At 39.5% G+C, this 15,057-nt stretch overlaps 2 protein-coding genes across 5 annotated transcripts in view; one reads left to right on the top strand and one right to left on the bottom strand.

Moving 5' to 3' along the window:
- SCARA3 (scavenger receptor class A member 3) overlaps positions 1–9,186 on the top strand; it is a 122,569-nt gene extending 113,383 nt beyond the window's left edge. Inside the window, exons 6-7 of the mRNA XM_044766865.2 lie at positions 7,393–7,534; positions 9,117–9,186. Of these exons, the coding sequence (XP_044622800.1) occupies positions 7,393–7,534; positions 9,117–9,171 (197 nt within the window). The 3' untranslated portion in view covers positions 9,172–9,186. The remainder of the gene's footprint in view (positions 1–7,392; positions 7,535–9,116) is intronic.
- CCDC25 (coiled-coil domain containing 25) overlaps positions 1–15,057 on the bottom strand; it is a 64,868-nt gene that overhangs the window by 35,763 nt on the left and 14,048 nt on the right. For all 4 annotated transcript variants that reach the window (XM_014843310.3, XM_044766869.2, XM_070505150.1 and 1 more), the window contains 4 exons: positions 14,686–14,737; positions 8,737–8,812; positions 4,586–4,689; positions 4,163–4,365 (listed from right to left, as the gene is read on the bottom strand). In XM_014843310.3, the coding sequence (XP_014698796.3) occupies positions 4,163–4,365; positions 4,586–4,689; positions 8,737–8,812; positions 14,686–14,737 (435 nt within the window). The remainder of the gene's footprint in view (positions 1–4,162; positions 4,366–4,585; positions 4,690–8,736; positions 8,813–14,685; positions 14,738–15,057) is intronic.

Genomic DNA, 15,057 nt, shown 5'->3' with positions numbered 1-15,057 from the left:
CCAAATGCTTGCTCTCTAAAACCCAACAGAGACTGAGTAGAAGCTGTTCTGTATCTCTAACTTTCCAGGCAAGTCACTTCTAAGACTCCAACTACTTTTAAAACCTATGCTGAGTCTCTTTCCCTATTTTTTCTTACTCTATGTATGGCTTACAGCATATCAAGTATGGAAAGGAATCAACATGTAAGGCTTCCTCCTTACACAAAGATTCTCTAACCTAGAACCCCATTAGATCCCAAGCTGACGGGACAAGTGCGAGCTACAAAAACTGTCTAAAGAGCTAACAAGCAAGGTAGATAAGTGAGAATATGTGAAGTCAAAGGGAGGGAAAATTTTCATTATTGTTTAAATGAACAAAATGAAGGTGTTAATATACTGCTACTATCTAGCCTTCACATTTTGGTACCCTCTCAGCTACTCAAATATTTCTAAAAACTACCTAAAAGGATGATCTTTATGTAGACCTGTTCATATTATATCGCATTATAGTTCTGCAGACTGAGGAGAAGGACTAAAGCACTCATTAGCAAGAACAAGACGGAGTTCCATCTCCAGGGCCTACTGCTCTTTCATCAGAGAAGGAAGTCAGTGCCTTTGTTGTTGTGGGCTCTGCTCTGTTCACTTCTGAGCAGAGGGCTGATGGATATGCCCGACTAGAGCTCAAAGAACCTGGTCTACACAATAGCAATTCCATGCATTTTTTGCTCCTAGTAGAAATTACAAATGAAAAGCTTATTGCCATTCTTGTTCAAAAAGCTGAGCACAGAAATGAGTCTAGAGTCTCAACAATGGTTTTAGAATTTGAAAGAAGTTGGAAAGTAGCTCTTCAGGATATGGGGCTGGTTAAGTATTTCTTCACTGAAATCATTCGGAAACACTGGGGATACTGTCAGGATAAGAATTTACCTTTTTGGTTTACCTGTAGAATCCCCTGAAGATTCAAAAGTCAATTTTTTAAGCAATCACAGCAACTAAAGTGGACATTCCTTACCAGATGGTCCAAATAAAAGAATCAACTCTTGGTGAAACTTAACGGTATTTTCACTGTCAGTAAGCCAAGTGAAAGATTTTAGAATGAGAAGATTTCATGGGCACAGCATTCGATCTTTTGGGGTGAAGAGTCAAAGAGAGAAATTAAAGTGATGCTAGCACTACAAACAAAAACAGATTATGAAACAGGTCAGAAGCTTAAAACTTCTTGTTGCAATTTCACAACAGCTGCAGAAGACAGCATGCAAACAGCAGTTCTGGATACGCTGAGCAAACACCTGACAAGTCATCGCACGGGTTCCTCACACTACAGCCCTGCTTCACATTCTTCCACCTTCCGCGGCATGGGAAAGAAAGGCGTTTTGGTGGCATATGTTTCACAGAAATAAACATCTCAATTGTTTTTAGTTTTCTGAGGCCCACAATAATTTATTAAAAATAAAGCAGTAGGGATATAATTGTTAGAAAAACATGGGCTAGAAAAGTGATTTTTAATTTATTCCACTTACATTTTCCTTTCTATGTACATGTACCAGAGTGATATATGATAAAAATTCGTCCAAAAAACAAATGGAAAAAATTCAAGTGACTAGTGACTGCTTAGAAAACCGACTGATTAGATAAACTTTGGAAGCAAAAATTTTCTTCAATAACAATGAGAATTTTTTCCTCCTCAGTTTACAAGAATATTTTATATATAGTTGACAAATGAAGAAAGTCCAGAAGCTAAGAAAACTGTGTTTCAGTGGATAGTTTCTTTTGTTTAAATGCTTGGAACTTTTTAAACTAGTAAAACCAAACATACAAAATCCCCTAAATTTTAGGAATATACAGCTTAATTTGAAACAAAAGTGTACTGGATTTTAAGGTAAATTATGACATCTATATATTACTTGCTTGGTTTATATGAAATAAATACTACTTTAGCACTGAATAAACGGAAGAGAGGGCAGAGAGTGGGGTAACACTGTGTGTGGGCTTGAGAATCAGACTGAGACTAGCTACGTGACTCTGGGCAAGTTACTTAACTTCTCAATCTCAGTTTCTTCTACAAAACGCAGAGAAGAAAAATATCAGCCTCATATGGCTATTGTTAGGATTAAATGAGTTAATGCAGTAAATCACAGTACAGTGCTTGGCAGATGACAAATGTCCAAAAATGTCAGCTATTCTTTCTCACTAAATTTTATAAGTAAATTAAATACAGTATAAATTATAAAATTATATAAATTATAATACATTATATTCATAACATCTAACATTATGTTTCTATACAAAATTGTTAGATTTGTACAGAGTACAAAAAGGCATGTTTCCAATTTTTTCCCCACTCCACACTAAAAACAAAAAAGAATAAACAACTCTAAATCTTGCATCACTCAAAATTCTACACATTTTACCACAATGATGGAGTCAAACGTTTTTCTTTCATTTGTAACACAAAGCAAACTCACAATTCTAGGTCAAATCAAATGTTTAAATCTATGCGTTAGTCTGTCTCTTGTTTGCAAATTATAGCTCAGGATAATGCTTTCTGGAGTTCTCCATTCGTGTATTATATTTTCAATGAAGCTACTCATTCTGTTTTAGTAGCATTCCCAGCAGGAACAGTATCAGTACTGGATCACAACACCAACATTCCGACCCAGCAATCTCTCTAGTACGCCAGGGTATTCCCAGAAAAACGGGTCAGGATAGGACCAGACAGCTTGTTTTGATACTATACCATTCCCAAAGGCAATGACACATCAATAGCTTTTTTTTCTTTTTGGTATACTTATCACAAATAATGGGTACCTGTAGAAAAAATCTAGAACTTCTGTGAGTAGAAGTCACAGGATTAACTTCTTCTTTCACAAGGAAAAACTAGAGGCCTCATAAGGGATAGTACTATGCATCCGTTACAGATTCAACTTGGTAGGCAGAATAATGATCCTACCCAAAATGTCCACAAGCTAATCTCCAGAATCTGCGAATATGTTACCTCACACAGCAAAAGTGACTTTGCAGATGTAATTAAGTTAAGGCTCTTAGATGGGGAGATTAGCATGGATTATCTCCAGGTGGGTGGGTCCATGCCATCACACTGGTCTTAAAAAGCAGAGAAGGCTGTGACTATGGAAGAAGGGTCAGAGGGATGCTGTACTCCTAGCTTTGAAGATGGAGGAAGGTGTCACAAGCCAAGGAATGTGAGTGGCCTTTAGGAGCTGCAAAGGAAACTGCTTCTCCCTTAGAGCTCCAGGAAAACACAGAGCCCTACCAACACCTTGATTTTAGCCCAGGGAGAACCACGTCAGACTTCTAACGTACAGAACTGTAAGATAATAAATCTATGTTGTTTTAAGCCACTAAATTTGTGGTAACTCGTTACAGTAACAATAGAAAACTAATATAGTCAGTATTCTCATGAACTTATACACTAGAATTTCAGGATCCAAATTGTATTTTAACTACTCTTTACTGTTTAAAAATGCAGTGTTTTGGAACAGGTCTCACTACATTACTTTAAACTTTCAAAATGTAGAAAAGAGGTTTGAAAAACAGCTTTTAAGAGTTACTAGCACTGGCCTTTAGAGCTAAGACAATTTCATTCAAATACTACAGCTAGTGAATGTTAAACACTTTATAGCTTTTTCCCCCCTGAAGATGTTTACAAACCAAACTCTAAAGATCACCTACGATGGTTTATCTAAGAATAAAATTAGCTATTTATTTCATATACTTTCATACCCTGCCCCTATAAAATGGCAATCCATTTGACCAACACATTAGTATAAATGCCTTTTTCTAAGTTGTTTAAAGCCCTGAGCTTGTTATATGTCCTTCCTTCCACCAGTAAATCATTCTTTTTTCCCCAAAGATTGGCACCTGAGCTAACAACTGCTGTCAATCTTTTTTTTTTCTTTCTGCTTTTTCTCTCCCCATCCCCCACAGTACATAGTTGTATATTTTAGTTGTGGGTCCTTCTAGCTGTGGCATGTGGGACGCTGCCTCAGCATGGCCATGTCCGTGCCCAGGATCTGAACCAGAGAAACCCCAGCGAAGTGGAGTGCATGAACTTAACCATTCAGCCACGGGACCGGCCGCAGTAAATCATTCTTACGGATTAATCCCTGATTAAAATCAGTGAAGAATCTTCGAGGTCAATACCAAAACCATAGCTCCCACATACCTAAGTTCATCCATTTCCCTCTTCTTCTTCATCTCTTCCTTTTCTCTCCTTTTCATTTCCTGAATTTGGGCTTTTTTCTCATTCCTCTCTTCACGGTCTCTGCATTCTTTCTCTGCCGCTAGGTCTGGGAACCGCTCCATTTTGGTCTTTTCTAATCGGTTCAGGATCTCATTCACTTTCTTCTCCACTGTCACAATTTTCACCTTTGAGGGAGATAGGGGAAAAAAAATATTGAACTTTATTATACATTTTTTTACCCCCAGAAGAGGGCAGAGGCTTTCCAGGGACTTAGCAACCCAGCTTAATTCCCTTTAGAAAACATACGTCATGCTGAGCCCTCAACAACAAAGGTGTTAGACAGAAAAGTCGGATACTCCACTCAGCGCCAGGACTCCGCCGCCTCCAGCGGTGCAGAACACTTACATCCTTTTGCCTGTGAAAGCCTATCTGTCCCACATCCATGTCAGCTGTTTTCTTCAGGTTAGACCACGGTGTATATACCACATTAACGTTGTTCATCTTGCAGCCTGCCAAGAGAGACTGTCTTCAACATGCAGGCAGGATGACACTGAGCAAGGCGTACCCTTACCCACTGGCAAATTACCATAATCCAACAAAGGAAAAGGCTTAGAACGAACAAGCCATCAAGTGTTTCAGACCACAAAATACGTTTTTAAAAAACCACCCACAAAAGGCAAATGGTAAAGCTGACAAACGTAACTCAAGCAAAAGCATTACGATGGAAAGCAGGGGTCCACAGGTTAGCTTCAGGGACTTCTGAGACTCCCTAAGACTGAATGCAAAATTTACTACATGTGCTTTTTAAAAAGAAAAGGACCAAACAGGTTTCTTCAGATTCTCGAAGGAGTCCTTGATCCAAAAAAGGTTAAGAAGCAAGACAGAGCAAAAAGCACTGGCCTGGGATTCAGGAGACCTGCACTCTATCCTGGCACTACCACAAACCAGCCGTGTCACTGTGGAAACATTCCCATGGCTTTCGGAATCTTATGAGGAAATTGGACTAGTTTAGCAGCATTTTTGTTTTTTGTTTCTTTTAGCAAGTGGAACCTCTTTTACCAAAGAAGATAGATCAAAGTAATCAAAGTAGAGATGCTCTGGATGAATGGGGTTCCAGATACCCGGTGCTTTCCTCCTCCTATCCCCTCATTTTCCCTCTACCCCTCACAGTCTCCCAGGAAGCTCTAAGAACCACAGTTTCATCATTGATCCAACACTCTTTAAGGCCCTTCCAAATTAGACAGCAATATACTTCGAGGTTCATTAAATCACCACGTACATTGGAGAAGTCTGGTGAACACCACCTTACCTAAGTGATCAAAATTAACCGCCAAAAATGGGGCAAAATGGCACCATGTGCCTCTGGACTGTAATGCGCAAGACTTCACTTATGTAGTATTCCGGCCTGAAAACACATAACGTGGTCTTACTCAAGAGGAAGCATCACACCAACCCAAATTGTGGGATGTTCTACAACTGGTCTCCATTCTAAAAGTATCAATGTCTTCAAATACAAAGAAGTATCTCCAGATTAAAGGAGACTACAGAGATATGACAAGTAAATATAACACATGATCCTGTATCAGAAAAATATGTTATAAGGGAACAGTAGTGGAACAATTGGCCAAACTTATATATGAAGTGTATACCAAATAATAGTATTCTATCCACGTTAAATTTCCTGAATTTGATCAATGTAATGCAGTTACTTAAGACAATGTCCTTTTTCTTAGGACATGCTGAAGGGTCGTGATGTCTAGGATTTTCTTCCAAATGGTTCAGCTAATAAAATTATCATGAGTATGTTAAAGAGAGAAAGCAAATAAATATGGAAAAATTGTTGAATCTAAGTGAAGGACATATGAGAGCAGTATTTTCTTGCAAGTTTTTTGTAGGTTTGAAAATTTTTTTCTTTTTCTTCTCCCCAAAGCCCCACAGTACACAGCTGTATATTCTAGGTATAGGTCCTTCCAGTTCTGCTACGTGGGAAGCCAGCTCAGCATGGCTTGATGAGCAGTGCTAGGTCTGCACCCAGGATCTGAACCGGCGAAACCCTGGGCTGTCGAAGTGGAGGGTGCAAACTTAACCACTTGGCTGCGGGGCCAGCCCCTTGAAATTTTTTTCAAAACTAAGTTTTAAAAAATCTCCATATACTGTGGAGATACAAACATGGATCAGACAATGGATTTTGCCTTCCAGGACTAAAGGAGGGCAGATAAGTACATAAATAACTTCAATTAAAAGTAGAACTTGTAAAATGATATTAGAAAGGTACAGGGAAAGTGCTAAGACAGTTCAGAGAGGGCAGGGGTCACTCAAAGCTGGAGAAGGGAAAGGCTCTAAGGGAGAGGTTAACACAGCTTAAGTGGTTAAGACAGAAGACTTCAGAATCAAACTGTCTGACTTCAAATGCAGCCTCTATCACACTTCAGACCTCTGAGACTTTGGGCAAGTTCCCTAATTCTCTTTAAGCTCAGCTTCCTCATCTCCAAAATGAAAATAATATCTAACTCAGTAGGGTTGATAAATGAAATAATCTAAATATTTTAGCACAGTGCCAGGCATGTAATTAACATTTAGTGTCAGCTATTACTACTACTACTACAACTGCTATGTGGACCTTGAACCTTAGCTTGGATCTGGACACGTAATGACTGAGGAGGAGGGCAAAATTGAGAGCAGAGAGAAGATAAGCAAAGGCACAATGTAGGAAAACAGCAAATATCTGCTTTGCAGATGTGTGAAATATGGAGTGTGAAATATGAAAAGAGAGAAGTCTGTAGCCAGATCAGAGATGCTTAAATGCCAGCTTAACAAGCTTGGACTTACTGTATAGACAAGGTGGGGCGTACCACAGAAAGTGCCCAAGCTTTTAGAAAGTTTTATCTGGCAAGAGACTATAAAATGAAGACAGAACAGGCTGACCAGGTTCTATGAAGATAAACACGTTTAACCACAACTCCCTTGGTTCTGAGCACTGACAGTGGTCAAGCAGGTAGGAGAATATTTTAACTCCACAGTGACGCAAATCTCACAGCAAACATAATCGTCATCACTCAGCATTCTCTGCTATCGACTCCCAACTCTAAAGAGAGAGACTCTTGGGTTTACCTCCTTATTCTGCTAAGTGGGCTATCCCTGTGGAAGGCTGAAGAGGAGGGAAAAGTAATTCACTGTCATGACTCTTCCCTCCTCTTTTCTGTTTTCTCTAGAACTAGTAAACTACAAAGAGATTAAGAAGAAAGAGGCTGGGCCAAGACTAAAAGAGTTCAAAGCTCTTTTAATAAAGTCACATCTGCTGGCAAGGCGCATGGAAAGTGGACAAGAACTTATGAAAGAGCTTGCAACATACAAGTAAAGAGGATAATGATTGTTTTAATTTTTATTATTTTTATTTCAATAACTGAAGATCTTAACTAGAAATCTTAGAAACTCTGTTCTACTCATAAACATGGAATGGACTAAAACTAACCACAATTCAATGATTTATGGAATTGAAAACCAGTGGCTCTGTGAAGACAAGACCTCCACTTTCTTTGGCTAGGTAGCTGACTCATTACAGCTGCCCAAGTCAGATTCATGAAACGCAGTCTAAGTGACGGGGAATGGGGTACACTGCCCAGCTCTTGTCCTAGAATCACCAACCTCTGGTACCTGCTTTCGGCCACGTGTCTGCCACATGCTTATCTTCTACCCAAATCATGTTTCTCTCCAACCCTCTGGATCATCCTTCAACTTCATATCGAACCAAACTTACCTCTCCCCTATCTAGGTCTATATCCTACATTTAAAATCCAATCTACTAGCTTAATCATTCTTAACAGAACACCACCTCCTGACTCCCCTTTTTAACTCCCACCTTCACCTCAATATTTGTCTTTCTTTACCTATATTGACTATTGATAGATTATACTTGCACAGCAGAAATAAACAAGCACCAAGCCCAGTAGGACAGGCTCTACCTAAAACACTTAGGCTGATTTTCTCAACCCGCTCTGTGCATTAGAATCAGCCGGAGAGCAACATAAAAATACTGATACTCACGGATCATCCCAGGCCAATTAAATAAGATTCTCAGGGAGAAAACAAGATCAACTGACTTGATACCTTTACGACTTGTAGGAAAGAGTGATTTAGAGACTTCAGTTCTAAAATGTAATGACAAATGATGGAAATAAAGATATTGAACAACACTGAAAAAACAGCCATGAGACACATCGCTTGCTTAGCTATTAACATATCTAATTTCCAAAACACTCTTTCTACAAATAACCTTCAGGGTAGGCAGGTCTAGACAACCTTCTATTCAAGGTAAGGAAAATCGGGTAAAAAGAGATGATACAGGGTCATGAACATTAGAGTGGTGGAGAGATTAGTTTTTAGTTCTTTTACAGGTAGCACAACTGCCATCTTAAAGAACAAAACAGGTGAAAGGCATATTACACATTATCCCTTTGACTCAAGCCAAAGTCAATTAACATGTTCTGTAAAATGTAATCCATTTCAGACACAGAGAAATCAGTGCTAATTCGGAGAACACCTCTAGAAAAACTGACCTTGAATGCTATTGGCCTTCACAAGATGGGCACAGTCCATCAGTACTTCCTTTGGAATGTCTTCTATCGTCTCCCCCTGAAACAAAAAATAAATCAAATGGTCCACTACCTTGTACTGATTGACACCGGAGCACTAATAGGGCTTTGCTACCTTACTAAGCACAATTTTATTAAAAGCAGGGCCTCTTCAATTGTATTTCAAAACTGAAAAATGAAGTCCATTATGGGAATGTTTACTTAAACTAAGAAAAGGAGGTAATATGGAAAACAGTGATACTTAATAAGTTAAAAAAACCAACAACGGTATGAAGGAAAACCACCAAAATATTAACTGTAATTATGTCTGAGTAATTTTCCCCTGTTTCTCCTCATTCTTCTAGAAACCCTGTGGGGAAATGGGGCCTATTTTTGACAACTGGAAGTCTTCTTAGCTGAGGTTGCCACGACCTTCCTCTCAAAGAGACATCTTATAGCTTTAGGTCTCAAACATCTGGTAGGTCATCTATCCTTAGGCTTAATCAGGAGGCAAGCTCTTGGTGTGCTAGATATAACCATCCATCATAAGAAAGAAATAATATTGAATCATTTTCTCTACAGATACCGTATCAAAGTCAAAGCTGAATAAGCAAAGCCATTCTGTAAGTAAGCAAAAGTGAGGCCACCTTGTTACGCTAAATGGCCCCAGCCCCTTCTCTGTGTGACTACTCGCTGCTCTGCACGTACTCTAAAAAATTCACATGCTCTCCTAATTTATGCCCTCGCACTTACGTACGTACTCCCCGACAGCTTGATAATTTAAAACTTTGTTCTAAGAGTTTCTCTCCAGGAACAGGCTGACCACAGACGGGAAACACACCTACAAGGTATCCATCACAGCAGACAAAAGAATGGAACAATAAAAGACCCTGGAGTCTGTCACGCCTGAAGGAAACCTCCTCCTTACTGCCCGTTTTCCCTATACAACTGCCTCAAGATTCTGCAATCCTTGAAGATGGGTTTTTGAGACATTAGTCACCCATCTTCTGATTTGCTGGCTAGTCTAATCTAATTAAAACTCCTTTCTTCATCTATAACTCGTTGTGATTAATTGGCTCAGACCTCGGCAGGCAGAGGGAGCACACTGCTCAGTATCAATTCCAAAAGAACAAAAATATTTCAGAGGCAGGGGCGAGTGGAAATCAACTCAGCACTGGCTCCTACTAGGTATGGAATTAGAGAAGCACTTCTGTCTGGGAATAAAATGTTCTACCTACCTAAACATTTGAGATAAGCTAAGTTTATTCTATAATGTTTCTAAATTTTTTATTTTAAATGTTTTAAATGGGAGTCTCTCACACAAATTTTGACCAAAAAATAAGTGCTTTATGTTTGTCACTACTTTCACAATGTATCTCATCCCATGCAATTCCCTGACCATTTATATAGGGGTTTCCGAATTTAACATCTTGATAACACAGTGTCATCATTATGAATATCAGCCATTACAGTAGGCTATAATATAGTAATAGAGATGCCTTCAGGGGCTTCTAAAATACACAGAAGCTGAGTGACCCTATACTAAATAAATCAAAAGAACTAATTATAAAACAAAACAACAGCTGTCACTTTTTGAGTACCCACCATTACCAGGTAGTATGTAAACACCCATATGAAATGGAAGAGTACTATCCTCACTTTACCAACAAAGAAAAGGAAGCCTCGTGAGGTTAAATAGCTGGACCGAGGTCCCCCATATCTAGTAAGTGACAGAACTGGGAGATGAACCCAGGGCTAAAGCTATGCTCTAATGGCTGGTCCCAGAATATGGCACTTATGGAGTTCTTGTGGAAACACAGTTTCCTGGTCCTTGACGTCAGGCTGTGTCCCAGTAGCCCTTCTTAGCTGTGGCTGTCACTATCCCTGAAGTAATCTCCTCTTACTGTTTTGCTACTTCTCATACAATATGAGCAGACCAAAAAAAAACCCTTTCGGCTTAGCATTATGCATGAGGTCAGAGTCAACGGACTCTGAGTGGAAAGTCTAAGGTACTCTTGGAAAGGTCAGATTTTGACTGCAGGCTTTGTGTCATCTATGTTAATGAGATAAGAAAACTCTAGATAAGTGAGATTTTTCAATGGGTTTTCAAAAATCAAAAAAGCCTAGGAAAAAACTGCTGAATATCTATGATCTCTAAAGTCTGGGTTGAATTCAACTGAATTCAACAAAAAGGGATTAACACATATAGTGCATAGCATGTGCCAGGCATTACTCTAAGTGCTTCTGTTACGCTAGCTCAGTTAATCCTCACAATGACCCTATAAGATAGGTAGTATCAGCTCCCTTTCACAGATGAGGGACTGGGCACAGTTAAGTCACTTGCTCAAGTCACACAGCTAGTAAGCAGTAGAGCCAGGATGCAAACCCAGCAGTCTGTGTCCAGAGTCTGGGCTCTGAACCACTTAGTCTTACAGCATCTCCAGCACTTACTTGATACCTACTAAGTACAGAGGGCTGTGCTGTTTACTGCAGGAGGTCAACCAGGTAAAAGTTGGTTGATTTTTTTTATTGAGCACACTATATGCTTCCAGAAGAAAATGAAATTAAACTTCTATTCGAATAAGTAGTAACTGGTGGTAATGGGAACTTGGGACTACCACCACTATTTCCATTTTCTGACACAGCAGAATCCAAAGTAAAAGTTTAATCTGAACCAAAAGGAAATTTGGTAACACCATACTCCATTTTTTCTAAACCTAAAATAGTTCCAAAATGGCAAAAGTTGCCTAGGAGAATTCAGAATTTTGTTCCAGCAGAGTTCACAATCTTCCTCCTTTCCTTTACAATAGTTTTCAAAAGCATAAATAGTATAAGTAAAGATGAAGCATGATGTTTAACCTTGTTAGTAAATTAAGATGTAAACATTATAACTATAGTGAAGTAGCATCTCGTATTTACTGAAATGTCAAAAGGCTGTTACGGTTTTTTTTAAGTTATAAAATCCCAGTGTTTGGAAAATCTATATATATCAGATAGCATTTTAAACTAGCACAATACTTTCAGAGGGCAATCTGGCATAAAAGGAGATACCAAACTGTTTATATTTTCTGATCCAGTAATCCCATTTCTGAGAATTACTCTAAGAACAATTCAAAAGAAAAAGAGAAAGTACTTCATAAAAACATATTTCTTGTTGGGGATTCATAATGACAAAAACTGTAAGCAATCTAAATTCTGACAAGAAAGGTTTCATATTAATTGTGGCATATTATCAACTCAAAGCAGCCAGCCAAAATAATAAATACGAAAATAATACAGCAACATAAAAGTATATAAACTATCACTTTAAAAAGTGATACAGGGGGCCGACCACGTGGCCGAGTGGTTGGGTTTGCGCTCTCTGCTTCAGCAGCCCAGGGTTTCACTGGTTCGAATCCTGGGTACCGACATGGCACCGTTCATCGGGCCACGCTGAGGTGGCATCGCACATGCCACAACTAGATGGACCCACAACTAAAAATACACAAGTATGTACCGGGGGTATTTGGGAGAAAAAGCAAAAATAAAATCTTAAAAAAAAAAAAAAAAAGTGATACAATCAACAAGGGGATGCCAGGATGGAATGCAGACCAAGATAAAAGAATCTAACTGTCTTATAAGAGTATGACATAACATCACCAAAGGGTGTGGGGGAAAAAAAGAAGCCTACAAGTAACTTTGGAAAACAGCATTTGGACTCGAAACTGTACGGCAAAAAGATATAAACACTGTACTTCACTTGATAAAGTTGTTTCAGGGGGATAGAGGTTAACAAATCTGAAACCACTTACACATATTTTGGAGTCAAATAAATAACCAAATGGATGGTGGACGGTGGGAGCCATGCTTCTCACTGTCTGAGAAGGAAGTTACTCATAAGCAAGGAGGAAAGGCCAGAATGGCCCCTGTAGTAATGGATTAGTCGGAGACATCAGTGTGAGCTCGTGTTTAGCTAATGTAGACACAGAGGGAGAGAGACGGAAACAATTATTCACGTGAGTGCACACATGGGTTAGTATGTACACATGTATTTCCTAGCTCTGTCAGGTGAGAGGGCTAGAAGCAGTGACCACACCCAGAGTTCAGATCTTGATTTCTAAATACATTTCCCAACAAAAGGAACCACGGTTCCCTGGAGAAATGGCTGATTCTGGGTCCAGGGCAGGGAAAATACAAGATGAACCTGGAGCATCTTCTAGTGCTAGAAAGCAAAGAAGTGCTCAGAAAACACAAGGACAAGAGGACGTCAAAGGAACACAGGAGATAAGTAGACAAGAGCTCCAGTCAAAGCTGGAACAATTTGAGCAACAAAATAACATAGTACTGGGCTGGCCCGGTGGCGCAGCGGTTAAGTGCGCACGTTCCGCTTTGGCGGCCTGGGGTTTGTCGGTTCGGATCCCAGGTGCGGATACGGGACCTCTTTGCAAGCCATGCTGTGGCAGGCGTCCCACATATAAAGTAGAGGAAGATGGGCACAGATGTTAGCTCAGGGCCAGTCTTCCTCAGAAAAAAGAGGAGGATTGGCAGATGTTAGCTCAGGTCTAACCTTCCTTGGGGAAAAAAAAGCAAACATAGTGCTAGATTATAACCCAAAGTATAAAATTAATATATGAATCTATACCAATGCAAATAAATAACCTAATAAGTAAATGGAGGAGAAGATACAAATCTTCCTTACAGAAGAATTCCAAATAATATATGCAGACATTCCCCACTCCAGGAAGTACAGCTTAATTCCATCCCTCCCCACCAAATATGGGCTGACTCAGTGGCTTCCTTTCAAATAACAGAGTATGGAATGGGGGAGAAAGCAACCCTACAGTAGAGAAACCAGGCAGACATTACCCTGGCCCAGAAAACAAGGTTACCATCATCAGTGATAAATCCTGTTAATACGCGTACCCCTGACGTGATAATACGAGAAGGGTACTTCACCTTTGTACTATTCTTCCCCCCAAACCCACAACTCCAACCTAGTCATGAGCAAAACAGATAAACCCAAATTGAATGACATTCTATAAGATACCTGACCAGTACTTCTCAAACTGTCAAGGTCATGAAAACAGGGAAAGAGTAAGAAACTGTCACAGACCAGAGACTAGAGAGACATGATAAGTAAATGCATTGTGGGACCCTGGACTGGATCCTGGAATAGAAAGAGGACATTAATGGAAAAACCAGTGAAATCAAAATAGAGTCTGGAGTTCAATTAACAGTAATGGACCAATGCTGGTTTCTTAATCCTGACAAATCTACCATGGTAATGTAAGATATTAACAATAACGGAAACTGAGTGGGAGGTATATGAGAACTCTGCACTCTCTTTGCAACTCTTCTGTAAATCTAAAACTATTCTGAAATAAAACTTCAAAAAAAAGCAACAGACATAACAAGTATAGAGACTCTAAGATTTAACCATATAAAATATAACATATGGATGTAAAGACAGATTGGAAAAATAGTGGTTTTATGTTATGAGAGAACATTAAATCATTTCCTTTACTACTATACTGCTGTTTTAACCCTCCCAAAGAAGCCCCTGATAACTGGGAACATCTGCACTTGCTGAGGGAGGAGGATCACAGCAGGCTGAGAAAAAGGAACCACAACATGATCTCCAGCGCAGCAGACAGAATCCAGTAGGGGCAACTGAAATGAAAGGGAGAGAAAGCAGAGGCGACGGACGACATACCGGAACTGGCAGGACAAGGCAGCGCTTCTAGCCGGGAAACATGTATGACGTCCCCTTTCAAGTCTCAATTTCCCTTAGTGATTTTGTGTGTCAAGGGGAAGACATCCCTTCATTTGCTAATTTTTAGACTTTTGTACATATTTATTACTTTAAGCAATTACTTGCACAACAAAGGAGAGAGGACAAGATATGATGCTCATCACTAAAGAAAAAGTCCCAAATCCATGTTTAAATCCAGTTACCTTATGTAATCGAAGGTATACATGAGCCGAAGAGAGTTTGTCCACATGAAACCTACAAAAAATGAAAATCAGTTTTAGCAAGAGGTACAAGACAACCATCTCCTCAGGGCAATTGCATGTAAAGCATTCCAATCTAAAAAGTATTAACTCAGCCCCTACCACATGCTAAGCACCATGGGGAGTATAAAACAGTCACCACCTCCAAAGGGTTCACTATTAACTGGGAGAGGTAAGACAAACACGGAAAGTTCTGCAGCTGTGTGAGACTAAGTGCCAAGATGAGTACTAAAGACAATAAATGTTAAATGCCCCAGGAAGGGTGATTTTTCAAGCAAAAAAGAGCTATCAGTGACAAAAGGTTTCACTGACCAA

Source organism: Equus asinus, chromosome 3 (assembly GCF_041296235.1).
Source record: "Equus asinus isolate D_3611 breed Donkey chromosome 3, EquAss-T2T_v2, whole genome shotgun sequence".
Lineage (NCBI taxonomy): Eukaryota > Metazoa > Chordata > Mammalia > Perissodactyla > Equidae > Equus > Equus asinus.
This window is presented reverse-complemented; position numbering and strand designations above follow the sequence as displayed.